We start from the raw sequence: 14345 nt of genomic DNA, 5'->3' as shown, positions 1-14345 counted from the left end.
AGGGTGTGAGCCCTTGATTGTCACAAGGGTGACACCAGCAACAGCCACTGCAAAGATGCTGTGCTGAGGGTTTCTCCCAGTTGCTCCACCCCTACCCCCAAATATAAGAGAACCATCACTTGAAAGGTGCCCCTTTGCCAGTTTGCAGGTTGCCAGTTGCCTAAGCATAAATGCATCCCATGGATTTAGCACTCTTAAGTCAGTGGTTCCCAACCTGGGTTCCTCCAGAAGTTGCTAAACTACGACTCCCAGCTTCCCCGGCTATAATAAATTGCAGCTGGGGATGCTGGGAGTTGTAATTCAGCAACATCTAGGGGAACCCAGGTTGGGAACCACTAGGAATATTTTAGAAGTGGAGGCTAGCTGTTGCTTGCTTCCTCCTCATCCACCCATCCCTAAAATCTCATTCTTCCTGCATGTTTCTGGAATAAGAATTGTGTGAAGAAACATCAGCACGAATTAGACTACGAAGATGCAACTCAAAACAGCTGGTTGGAATTTCCACAATTGCAATAGCACTTTCTCCAGCTACTGCAGTCATGGGATTCGTTCCTAGCTGTAACAGTGTTCACACTGCTGTTTCTCTATACAGCCCTTCCCCTGGATACAGTAATAACAGAGCACATGGGAGGAGGGGGAGAGCATCTATGGGTGGATCATATGGGCCAGTCTCAAGATGTGTTCAGTCTGCCCTTATTCTACATGTGACATTTCAACTACATATGCCTTGGTAATGTAAAACCAGTGTTGTTGTGATAGTGTTTCTAGCCTTTATTAATGCAAAGGCTCTCTTCATTTACCTGTAATATCTGTGCCACATGGATCAGTGGAAAATTCGCTACGAAAGCTGCTTGAAAGATTTTTTTTAAAAAATGCATCCCAGTCAGATAGTATTCATGTGGTTACATTTGAAATTGCATCAGATCTCAGTGATCAATCATCTGAAATATGTGTACTTTTAAAAATTCTTCCCCAACAGTCACTCCCACGGCCATATCGACACGTCAGCTTCCCAGATGATGACGAGGAAATTGTGCGGATTAACCCACGGGAAAAGATCTGGGTTACAGGTTATGAGGACTACCGCCACACTCCTATGCGAGGGAAGTACATTGATCCGGATGACGGGGACTCGTATGTGCGGTTTGCCAAAAGTGAGGCCTCAAAGCACGATTACAATTATCCTTACGTAGGCAACCCGGACTTTGACCCAGGTGAAGACATCAAGGGTGCTGTGGTAAAGACTCAGCCTGCCAGATGCAAACCACGTCGGCGAAAGGAAGACGGGGAGAGGTCGCGGTGCATCTATTGCAGGGACATGTTCAATCACGAGGAAAACAGACGGGGTCAGTGCCAGGATGCTCCGGACAGAGTCAGAAGCTGCATCCGCCGAGTCAGCTGTATGTGGTGCGCAGACAGTATGCTCTATCACTGTATGTCTGATCCAGAAGGAGACTATACAGACCCTTGTTCTTGTGATACTAGTGATGAAAAGTTTTGCCTCCGGTGGTTGGCCCTTATCGCCTTGTCATTTATTGCCCCTTGTATGTGCTGTTACTTGCCCCTCCGGGCTTGTTACCACTGTGGGGTCATGTGCAGGTGCTGTGGTGGGAAACACAAAGCAGCTGGATGACAACACTCAAAGCTTGTGAAGGACTTTCCATTTTCCCCTCTAACTAAGGAGAACCTGGTCTGGAGCAGAGTCTCAAATGTTCCATGCATCTTGACGCAGCCCAGAGAGCCTGGTGGGATCCAGGAACCACCCATTGGCTTGTCCTTTTCTCTCTCCCACATGGCTGCTATGCATTGATTGCTCACTGAGTTCTAACAGACTAATGTGCAGCATAGACTTTTGTATTAATCTGTAATCAAGCCGAATGTCTTGTACCTGTTTATACCTCCCCACCCCCACTGAAAGGAGATTGAGGTGCGAGTGGTTGAGCGTGGTGGACTTCGGAACATCTCAAGTTTGTATCTGTACTCGGCAAGCTACTGTCACATGTGGGAGTGTGGTATAATGGAGTGAATTCCCATTTTAGAGTGTGTTCAACTTGCAGCCAGTTAACTGTACAGAACATGTGTGAGTAACCAATGTGTACCATGACACAGTATTGCTGACAATCTTTGTTGAGAGAATCCATGCAAACTGCAGTTTCTTCTTTAGGGTCTGCTCATCATTTCTGTTGACAGTTGCTTTGCTTGAAGATCAGAGAAATCCTCCAGTCAAGTGAAATGTGGGAAATGAGCCTTAGTATCACCTATAATGTTGAGCATCTGTTTCAGACCAATTTTACACAGGAAAGGGAAGCTTTAAGTGTCTTTAACCCCCATCCCACCCTCAGTCTCCCTTCCAGAATCCTTGGCTAATACAGCTTTACTGTTCACTCTACAGAATAAGACGACTTTATTTTTCAGTGCGTTCATTTGAAACAAAGGGAAGCTTCACACCATTCTAAACTGCCCCTATCCCCCTGTACTTGTGGTGTATCTTATGTAAAAGAGGGAATGTTGTCAGGGTTTGGTTTTTATTTTGTTTATTTGTTTGTAACTACATACTAGGAATGGGGAACTGCTCTAACCTAACAAGCATCTGGAGTGGCAGCATTTCCAGTATGGATCCAGGAGCTCCCTGCTTTCCAGTAAGTTCCAGGCTTATTGAAAATACAGGAAGGCCTCCACTGCAGGCTGTCGTTTTGGAGCCTGGACCTAAAGGCTTTGGGAGGCGCCAGCCCACCTCCCCACCCCACACACAGTATTTACCCAGAACAGAATAAAAAGGATTGCGGGGGGCAGGGGGTGTGGAGGCCCTGGATTTTGGCCCGGACGTCCAGGGGTAAGAGTGCCTGTAACTGCAGGGAAGTCTGCCCGTCTTCCCTACAGCTGATGTTGGCTATGGGGTTGAATCTAGCATAGGAAGGGAACTGGTGCCATAGAAGCCCTTCACTTCCCCACCACCCACCTGACAATAACCAAGATGCAGACAGGAGCATGGGCGATCTTTATCAACATTATTAGTTTCCATTTTCAGAAGCACTCATCTGATTTTTTTTAATTTACTGTATTATTGAAATTGTCAAAAAATTTCCACCTCTCTGCATCCAGTGCAGAGAAGCCCGACAAAACTGGCCAGGCTTATCAGTTGTACTGGGAGATGAGCTGTAGAGGTGTGGGAGAGAAATTCTTTAAAACCATTGTCAATTCCATCAAAATACTACTGGGTGAGCCCGCATCTCTCCCCTCCAATTATTTTAATTGACTTGCTCAATTTTAATAGTTCTTTTTCAGTTTTATTTTCAGTATCTGTTCCAGCATTGGTCTGCATTCATCCCTCTTTATGTAATTTTTTTTTTTAGTGCTCCTCCCCCCGTTCTGATCTCTAAGCTATGGTACATTTCAGAAAGATCATCCTTGCAATGTCAGGTGCCCACACGTGCACCCCTCCACTTGACATTCTGTAATGCAAGCCTGGGCCATAGTTTCTTAACCTTCACCCAAGAAATCCAGTGGCATGAAAGTTAAGTGGCCCCACTGCCACTTCTAGATAGATACCTGGCTATCATTGCTTTCTGAGTGTGCTAGATGTACCACCACCACATCCTGACAGTCTCAGATGAAGGCAGGTTAGTGGCCTCCGCCCCCCGACCCCACATTGGAGCATTTCAGTACAGGAGAGAGATGCTCAAGTAAGAGAGAGCTTAAAAAAAAAAAAAAATCCTGCCTGCATCTAAGGCTGTAATATTGGGGGTTGGTGGGGAAAGGAAGAATTTAGCATAGTGCCTTAGATTGCTAGTCCTGGGTACAGGGAAGTAGTAGTTTGTGCAGTTAATTTTGGAAGCCCTTCTAGAATCCATGATCTACTCTGGAGTTTTGGTGGAGCAAATGAATTCATTTGACCCTATCCGTCACAAAAGGCAGGCCAGAAGTGTTGAGAAATAAAATTCTGCTTTCTGCCAGAACTCAGCAGAGCAGGACCAACTTAGATCTACCCCTGTATACATGCCACGTGGAGCCACCTGTGGCCTTGGATCTTGGTGGAATGTTTGTTCCTCTTGCTGGATGCTTCCATGTCTTCTGTGCACAACCCAGCCAAAGTTAAACATAAGGTCATGTGCCAGGGTCCATCTGCTCCCACATCCAACACTGGAACACCACAAGGCAACAGCCCTTTCCTGTTTTCCCCCAGCAATTAATATTTGGGATTATGCTGCCTTTTCAAAGGAAGCCCTGTTGAGCTGCCAGCGGGGGTTAACAGGCTTACCCAGCATGGATCTATATAATTCCCCTTTAAAGCCATTTCAACCAGTGGCCCATCACCACATGTGATGTCAGCAATTTCCATAAGTGTAAGAAGTACTAGTCTGCCCTGAATCTACTGCCAATATACTTCATTGGATAACCCTGAAATTTCTTAGTAGTAGCTCATTCATTGATCAATTTGTAAGCCTCAGTGCTGTGCTTAGTTGTCTTAACACTTTACCCATGTGGAAAGTGTGCCAACCCCTGATCATCTTAGTTGTCCTTTTTTCTACACCTTTTCCAGCTCCATGATATCCTTTCTTTGAGGGGGGTGGGGAGCGAGCGAGCAACCAGAACTGTAACAAGTATTCCAAATGCATCCACACCACAGACTTATAATAATAATCATTACAATAATGACCCTTTCATTTTCGGTCCCTTTCCCAAAAATCCGTACCATAGAATTTGCTTCATCTCACTGCCATTGCATACCAAGTTGATGATTCTTTTGAGCTATCGCAGCAAGCTCAAGATCTCATTTTTTTGATAGCCGCAGCCTGTTCATATCTTTGGATGTTTTACCCCAATTTACATAACTTCAAACTTATACTTTAAGTTCCATGGATTTCATTGGAAAAAATTTAAGCATGTGCTTATCTTGCTGATTGGACTCAATGGAGCATATATGTTTACAAAAAGTCCCACTGATTTCATTGGCATTTTCTCCCAAATATGTATAGCATTGTAGCCTTAATAAACTATGCTTGGAATATGCCCTAATCTTGTAACATGTAAAGCAGCCGTTAAAAAAACAAAACCCTAGATCCCACCCCCCTACAAAAATCATTTAATTATTATGCAAAAATCATTAAAATTGTAACCAATCTAGATACAAATATAGCAGATTACATTAAAACATGTAAGGTTTCTATATAGGGAAAGTGTACAAGCATGAGGAGTAAAGTCATCACTGATGAATACACTAAAATAATTATTTTACACAATATAACCTCACTTATCCAGACTTCCAAGAGGGCATCCAAACATCTGTATAAGACGACAAGGGGAGAAGTCGGAGTAATAGTTGACTTGGTCATGGTAGAAACGGTGAATCCTAGATTAATCAAATTTCGGAGCAAAATGGGGTTTCTACTGACTGTACTTCACAAAGACGTTGATATTGCTCCCTCTTTTAGTCTCTTAAGTCTTTGGACCTGCAAAGCAGATCTGCTTGCACTGTGATCATGGAGAATTTCCAGTGGAATCATGTCTGACTGAACACTTCCCATGTCAGGTTCAGTGCCATAATGTGCAGGTGGAAGTGTAGAAAGTACCAAGGGGTGAGGGTGGGGAGTGCTATGGTATTACGGGGTTTCCCATCATGTGGCCTACACTTACCCCCCTACTGTGTTTATCTGCTGTGCAGACTACAGGGTCAGCATGGGGCCATGGCTTTCAGCTCCCAAAAGCCAGCATAGTTGGGGCTTGAAAAGAACCCAGCAATGACATGCCTTAGGTCAAAGCTGGAGAATTCCCAGGCACCTGCATACCCTGGTGTCTTGAAAGGAGACACTAAGAACTTGGCCAGCCCTGCATGAGAGAGAGACCCTGTTGAAATGAGTAGGAACTCCCAGCATTGAAAACATGTTGATTTTCAGTAGAACTTGGCAGTGCCTAAAGCATGCATGCTTTGCAGGGTCTGTATCTAATTGGCTTTGATATTTGGTTGTGAAATACGTACAGCAGGGTGAAATGATACTTTAATTTTGTGTGGGTTTTGAGTTTCTTTCTTTAAAGCCATGTCTTATGTACAAGGCTTGTAATTAGCTGGGGAAATAATATTTTTCTAATATATGACACGGGATAGCAAAATACTTTTTATTCAAAGGAATAATGTAGAGCAGTTTAGCTATAATATAGCATAGTACAATCTGAATATTCTGAGGCAGCTAGGCACTGGCTTGTGAAAACTGGCACTGCTGTTCCTGCCATAATTTCTTTCTGCAGTTGATTGCCAGTGAATGCATGCCCTTGCCCTCTCCCTCCTCCTCATTGCACGTTGACATGAGTCTTAAAGGAAAAGGAACTTGGGATTTTACTTTTGCCAAATAGATACCTAGCCACATGCTTACCACTCCTCCCATATGTGAAATGGGCCAGCGGCTCCATCTAGGAGTCCCGCAGCTTTTATCACATTAAACTACATATGCAATGATGTGTGACGTTGTGCTCAAATCCTGATGCTTGAGTCTATCTGGATGTAACTCTGGCACTGACAGTGATTTGGCAGAACAGATATTCGGACTACCTGCGTGGGCACATTGCAATATCCACTGGGCCAGTTCAAAGCGTGTAGGACAGAATCCAAAGGCCTTTCCCTGAGTGACACTTACAAGGCCTGTTTCCAGACGCAGACCCTGGCACCCTACCCATGTGTCGCCTGACAAGCCACTCCTGAAACTCAGGGGACCATCCGGAGAGGATGCCAATGCAGTCTTGAAACAAAAGGGGAAACCTGGGTGTGGGTGTCTACAAGGAGACACATGCATGTGCCTAAAGCGATCTTTAGTTGGGCTCCTTCTTGCCTAGCTTTTGCAATATGGCGGTTTCCCATGTTGCAAAGCTACTGTCGGAACTTCCAGGTCATGTGCTATGATTCTTATGCATACCAACGTCACCCCACTCTCTGGGAGGAGCTATAGCTTGGGCATCTCTCACATGAGCTGGAACTTCCCATGTTGCCTTTGCAGCTTGGAAAAGAGCCAGAGTGTGGCAGCTCCCACTTCACAATTGTAATGCAAGGGGTGGGCCCAGAGCTGATCACCTATATCCATTATGCAGAATAAAGTGATAGAATTCTGGAATTCTGTACCACTTCAGACTAGTTGGGGGATAGGTTTTTTAAATCCCTGCCCATGGGTTTTTTTAAAAAGCCTAACTTCCTGTAGGAAGCTAGCACATCATAACTCTTTGTGGTGATGTGAGTTGAACAATTTAAAAAAATGCAATCCCCTAACTGCAGCCTGCAGTTGTACAGTGCAGAACTCCACCACCTCATTCTGCATAATGTTCAGATTAGTTCGAGATCTCTCTTGTGTATGTTCAATATTCAAGGTTTCAGATTTATATAGAGTTCAATGTTATAGCAATTGTTAAGTTTTAATTTCGTAAAAACCGAATGATAAATGGTAAGGGAAGTTGTTCCAACAAAATTTAATTCTTTGTAAACTTGTGGGAAGAATAAAATATTTTTGTGCCTGATAGCAAATGACAAATCTCTCAAGGGTTCCTAGCAAACATCAAGCCAGCCTCAAATAAAAAGTGATGGAACATCGTGTTTGTTTTTGCAAATTGTTCCACTCTTCTGAATTCCTGTAAGATCTTGCCCCCTACAAAGCACAACACTACAGAAGAGATCTTACGGATTCTGTCCCATTTCTCAGTATAAGTGCCCCTATTTATTTCACTAAAGCAGACATACTGCAAGCCTTGATACGTCGTCTTCTGTCAATTCTCTCTTCTCCTTGGCTTTGTTTTAACCTATGTTGGGTTGTCTCATGTTTGTTTTTCTGTGTGCGTTCAAGTGTTTGTCTTTTTTCATTTTTGAAGGGAGCAGCAAAATGGGCACAAAGATAGAAATGGGGGGGTTGGGAGGGGGATTTTTTGTAAATATTGCTCATTTATTTCCACAGTGTAGCTGAGCAGTGTGTGGTATTCCCACCACCACCCCTGCCAGCTTTCCCATACTGACATCAATCATCTGAAAAATGATTCAAATTTTATTTTTGTATCTGTGGTAACCATCCATTAACCAAAAGGTGTGTGTTTTTACATTTGTGCCCCCCCCCATTGTGGTTTCCTTTTTCAAGCAATTGCTCACATTAACAAATTTAAGTGCCTGAAGCAAACCCCCATTATGAATTTGTATGCTAAATGTCTTTTGTCTTGATTTTTATAAGCCTTTTTACCTCTGTGTAAAGAATATATATACAATTATATGATGTAAATTTTAGTTCTTAACTTCTTTTTTATTGTTTCTAATATGTATGATCATTGTAGCTATTGCATTCAAAATGTACCATGTAAATATAAATACATCATATCACCATGAGACTTTTTTAATATGCTTTGAAGGTCTTGAACTGCAAGGAGAGCTGGTCTTGTGGTAGCAAGCATGACTTGTCCCCTTAGCTAAGCAAGGTCTGCCCTAGTTGCATATGAATGGGATACTTGATGTGTGAGCACCATAAGATATTCCCCTCAGGGGATGGAGCCACTCTGGGAAGAGCAGAAGGTTTCAAGTTCCCTCCCTGGCTTTTCCAAGATGGGGCTGAGAGAGATTCCTGCCTACAACCTTGGAGAAGCCACTGCCAGTCTGTGTAGACAATACTGAGCGAGATGGACCAATGGTCTCAATTAAAAGATTAGATTGAATAATTCTAATAATTTAATAATAATCTTTTAATAATAATTAAAAGATTAGATTGAAGATAAACCTGTGGGAAAGGAGCCATACTGCAAAAGCAATGCAAGAAAGAGCCCAACTAAAGATGTATATGGGCAGGCATCAGCATTCCCTCTAAGATGTGCTCATGAGCGTGCACACAAGTTTTTTAATGTCCATTCACTTAATTTAGATCCCACTCAGGTTGAATCAGGGAGGTCCCACTCTAAATGTACATGCGCGCACACTGCCTTGATATTGCTGCCTAGAAGAAAACCCATTCCCCACACACATGAAAAAAAAAATAGAGGGAACCCTGGGAGAGATTTATAAATCCACTTGCCAGCTCACCAGTGGCAAGTGCCCCTGACCCTCTGGCAAGCAGGTCACCTAGCACCACACAACTCTCACCAGAGGTCTCATTTCCACTGCCATTTTGAGAAGGTATGGAACAGCAGACATCCTTTCTGAGAAGCAGCAGGAGAGGGCTCCCACTATATCTTACCCTCCTTCTATCACAGTGCAAATGAGAGACCACTTCTCTCCTAAGGCCTCTGCCTGTGTGCTAGAAAGGATTTGGAAGAAGAGAGGAGTTAGTGGCAAGCACAAATAATGGTTGGCTAGTGAGCTAAGCCTAAATTTGTGGACCCCATATATGGGTGTATAGAATAACACCAGACACATGTGTACCATGGTCCTTTTTGTACCACAAGTAGCTGTGCATTTGTTGTTTGTCATGTAAGGTCCACAAGCTTATTCAGATGGTCATGTATAAGAGTACTCAACTGAGTAAGGATCAGCAACTGGTAGTCCAAGAAATACATCCAGCCCTTTGGGAACTGATACTTGCCTCTCCTCAACTTGTCAGCCCAAACAGAGAAGGAGTTTACAGCAATGGCATGCCAGTTTTGGTGGTGGGGTTGGCCCATTTCATTCCCTTCTCAAAATGACCCAGTTGGCAACACTGGTTACTGCCACAGGCCCAAGACCCAGTTCCCCCTGAGCTACTAAACTGGACTGTAGTACTTCATACTGTAGGTGCAGAGTCTTACTTTTAATAAATTAAAAAAACTATCTGTATGAATTCCTTGCATGTAGAAAACTAGCATGTCAGGAAAAAGGCTGGATCATCACCCTTCTCCCCAAGATCCTAGTTTTCTATATGGAGTGTGTGAGTGTAGAAGTATTCTGAGTCCTTACAGACCCCGTCTCAGTGAGAACTAGGTTGCAAACACATTGTGTGCAATATAACTATGACTGATACTCATGACTGCAGCTGACAGAAGTGCAGTGATACCTTCCTCTTCTTCATCCACAGCCATACATTCTGGTTATGGAGCTTGGCAGTGAGGGCTGGTCCAAACAATACAACCCAGCAGTGCACATGAACAGGAAGGGGCGCACTGAGAGCACTCCTGTTGAGATATTCTCCATGGACATCCTGATGCCCTTCGGGTGCATCGCTTAATTACATGTAGGGGCTGATCCGCCAAATGGCCACTAAATGCGCATTCCAAGTACAAGCATTTGGGGCATGTGTTTAAGGGCTATTTGGATGAACAGCTCTCACATGCGATCAAGGGATATACCAGCAGATCATCAGGACATTGTGGGAGGATGTCCTGATGGGCACACATTCAACACACCCCTTTCTTATTCACGTCTATTGTTTGAATTGGCCCAAAGTGTTGTGTAGTCCAATGGGGTCTGGGAGCCCCCGCTCACTCATAAACTTGGACAAAGTTGCATATCTGAGCTGGTTTACTTCCTTTCTCTCTGGAGAGCAGCATCACTCTGAGGATGATCTCTAAAGCTGCAAAGTATCGTGAGCAAACCAATCACGGGCTGGCATCTTGATTAATGAAGCCTGTGCACTTGGAGAGACTGTGGGGATGTGCTGAAAGGCCTTGCACAACTCCCCAAGTCATGCTGTTATGCAAGAGCCTGTAGAGTTTGGGACACTGCCTGCATTCCAGAAGCCCTCTGTTAGACTAGAAACACGTCACTGACCCCCAGAGATCTGTTTCTGATCTTACAGGGGATTTCCAGAGCACGGGCAGCGTTTCTGAACTCTAAGGACTCTTGCATGACAGCATATGTGCAGGGGGATTAGAGGAGCTGCACGAGGGCTGCCCACAAAGTGCAGCACTTCATTTGGAGTTGGCCACTGTCTCCACCCTTGTTTGTAGCCTGAATGTACTCTGAGTGCACTCAGAGTACTGTGTGCCCTTTTAAGAGCCAAAGGCTTTTGTTTGCTTCTTCTTTTTTTGTTTGTTTGCTTCTTCTCTTTTTAAACTTCAGTTTGTTTATGCTAGGGAATTTTATTTTATTTTTTTAAAATATGATAAATAATGTCAAGCTTCAAACTAGGAGGACAGTAACCAACAGAGTTGCTAAGTCCAAATGACATCTATTGTATGTCCCAGCAGGCTGTGATTTCGGTACAGAAGCTTTTGTTGGTACTCAGAAGTAAGTCCCACTAAATTCAATAAGAATTGCACAAGATTTTAGCCTCAATGTCAAGGTGCTTTATGGCCTTCCTTCATCTTCATGTAACTACAAAATAGTTGGTTATTTTCTTGTTTTATATACAGAAATAAAGAATTATGAGTACCTAATCTACAGGGTCGTATCTAGGGTGGGGCAGGCAGGGCACGTGCCCCGGGCGCCACTCGAAGGGGGCACCATTTTTAAAATTTTAAAAAAACTTTTAATGGCTGCCAAAAACAAAATGGCCACCGCACATGCTCAATGGCCTCTGTGAGACCCTAGGCCATGCCAGGCCTCACAGAGGCCATTTGAGCATGAGCGGTGGCCATTTTGTTTTCAGCAGCCATGTTTTTAAAAAAATATATTTTAAAAAATGGCCACTGCACATGCTCAAATGGTCCCTGTGAAGCTCTAGAGGCCAGCGGGGGGGAGGGGGAACCCTTGCATACCCCCCATGGCCTTTAGGAAGCCCCCCAAAGGGGCTACAGGTAATTTTTCTTTTTAAAAAATAATATAATATATGTCACTGTACACATATTCAGATACGTGACTTGTATGTGACCTTCAGACTTGTATTTTTCAGCTGATATTATGGTAAAGTTATCTGAAAGATGAGTGTCAGATGTTTGGACAGGGGGCACAATTTCAGTGCTTGCCCTAGGCGCTATTTTCCCTAGATACACCTCTGCTAATCTATCTTTGTCTCAGGCACATCAATATTTTAACCTTAGATTTGGAAAGCAGACATTTAGTGCCTCTTTCTCTAAATTTCTACTGCTCCAGTTTTATATGGCTACCGAGTATGGTCTGGTATCCTCCATCATACGAATGATGTGTGAGAGAGGAATTAAAGTGTGCAAGTTAGCTGCTGTCCTCTAAGGTGCCTTTTTGTGGCATCACCATCATTACCTTGGATTAATTTGGTCTGGAAAACCACAAAATAAGCAGGTTTAAACTCTAATGTTGTTATATTTCTTGATTGTTTTGATGGCACAAGTAGAAATAAATATAAAAATGCTTGGCTTCTGACCAGAGGCAAGATAATTTCAAGGGTGGAAACTATGCGTGTATTTTTGGTGCAGTGGCTTTGAATCTCTCAGAATTTTTAGACCTCCCGCACCCTGCATTGCTGGACATCAAGGCACCATCATTCATCTGATTTTGTCACTCTATGCCTGTAGATTAAATCTGAACAATATGGCAGAATCTTGCCTGACTTCCTTTCTGATGCTGTCACTGTGACTTTGAAGAGAGAGTCTTTTGATTATAATCTAGGACTAATGTGAAATCTTCAGCAGTGACTTAGCATGTCCTTTGTAAAATAGGAGTGATTATCTGCTTTTCCTCTTGCCATTGTTTAACTGCAAACATTTGAGGACAGTGACTACTATTTTCACAGTGGAGGTCTTTCTGTGCTAAGACGTTTCCACATCATCACTGGGGTGGGGTGCTGATTTAAAGGATATTGCACCACATTATTGATAGTTCACCAGGCTTATCTTCTTTTATCACGCGTCTCCATCTTTGCTATAAACATGAAGGCCATTTGTCGTCTCTCTAGCATATTTGTGATTATGCAATTGTCCTAAGCATAGTGTAGGGATGACCCCAAAGTGAGTCTCTCCCCCCGCCCAACGTATATAGGTTATATTCTAATGAAATCAGTTTTGCAACAGTATTTGCACAGAATTGCTGCTGTTTCTCCCTCTTTTGCTCCATAGTGTGTAAACTATATATCTTAGGATCTTTTTATTTGGGAAGGATACACTATATTTGGGGGGGAAATTGCCTGATGTCCAAACGTTGAGAAATTGAGAACCTGTAAAATAGCTTTTTTTAAAAAGGAAATGGGAAACTATCTGGAAATGAAAGTCTGGCATATATACTATTCATATTTATTGACGCATTATGTTTTGTTTTGTTGTCACCACTTCTAGTGAGCAGTTCGGCTGATATACATCACATTTGGTCTACTAAAAGCTACACTTCTAAAAGCTAGTCTACTAAAAGCTATGACTCTTTGTCAGCTAGGCCTGCCAAAATGCATCGTCACTGTCATTTGAGGAACTGGTCATTTGTTGTTCTGAATCATCTGGTTGGAAAAGTCCTAACTGAGAAACCATGGCCATGTGACCACATGGGTCACAATGAGTTATTGGCTGAGTAGTTGGTGTCACAGGTGATTTTGTAGCACCTTCATATAAGCAACATGCAACACTCAGCTCAGTCTTGGGCAAGCAAAAGATATACAGGTATGCACATGTTCTTAATATGCCAGATCTTTTAGGCAAGAAACCAAAAACTTAAGACCTCATACAATCGCTTTAGGATAGAGGTCTATTAAGAATCCATAATGACCAGTGAAAAACCAAAACATTGTATTTCATTGAGAACTTAATTCCATGTTGCATTAATGTGCAAAGTTAAGTTGGAGCTAACCTCCATTAATCCACTATAAGGGTAAATCCGAGCTTGCAAAAGTTATAATCCTCTTTTGAATTTAGTAGGCTTTTGTAAAGCAGAAGACTGAACAATCACAATTTCACAATGGGAAATTTCAGTCTGTGGGGAGATGGTGTGTTTGCAGGTAGGACTGTCAGCTCAAGGGCTGAAATGAACTTCTATACATTTTATTTTTATTTATTTATTTATTTTTACATTTCTGTACCGCCTTTCATTAAAAGAAAACCCCAAGGCGGTTTACAAAAATTAAAACATACAATAAAAGCAATAAAAACATCAAGCAATAAAAACATCAAGCTAAAAACATATAAAACAAGCATAAAAACAAGACAACAGATAACAGATAAAAACACAGAGAAGCCGCAGTAAAAACAATTATGCAAAAGCCTGGGTAAAAAGCCAAGTCTTTAAAAGCTTTCTAAAAGCCGTGATGGAGTCTGAGGAACGAATGGGCACCGGGAGAGCATTCCAGAGTCTAGGGGCAGCAACAGAGAAGGCCCAGTCCCGAGTGCACGACAGCCGGGCCTCCCTCATTGTCGGCACCCGGAGCAGGGCCCCCTCAGATGTCCTTGTCAAGTGGGCAGCAACCCTTGGGAGCAGGCGGTCCCTCAAATACCCCGGGCCCAAACCGTTAAGGGCTTTAAAGGTCAAACCCAGCACCTTGAATTGGACCCGGAAACGAATCAGCAGCCAGTGCAGCTCTTTCAAAATG

The 14345-nt window shown here is 43.1% G+C and overlaps 1 protein-coding gene across 3 annotated transcripts in view; it reads left to right on the top strand.

Annotated features, from left to right (window-relative positions):
* The window catches only part of SPRED2 (sprouty related EVH1 domain containing 2), an 85603-nt gene extending 77256 nt beyond the window's left edge, over nucleotides 1–8347 (top strand). For all 3 annotated transcript variants that reach the window (XM_053284430.1, XM_053284432.1, XM_053284431.1), the window contains exon 6: nucleotides 980–8347. In XM_053284430.1, coding sequence (XP_053140405.1) covers nucleotides 980–1633 — 654 coding nt within the window. In that variant the 3' untranslated portion in view covers nucleotides 1634–8347. The remainder of the gene's footprint in view (nucleotides 1–979) is intronic.
* Nucleotides 8348–14345: the final 5998 nt, after the last annotated feature.

The sequence above is a fragment of the Hemicordylus capensis genome, chromosome 1 (genome assembly GCF_027244095.1).
Source record: "Hemicordylus capensis ecotype Gifberg chromosome 1, rHemCap1.1.pri, whole genome shotgun sequence".
Classification (NCBI taxonomy): domain Eukaryota; kingdom Metazoa; phylum Chordata; class Lepidosauria; order Squamata; family Cordylidae; genus Hemicordylus; species Hemicordylus capensis.
Note: the sequence above shows the minus strand (reverse complement) of the source record. Positions and strands in the feature narration are given on the sequence as shown.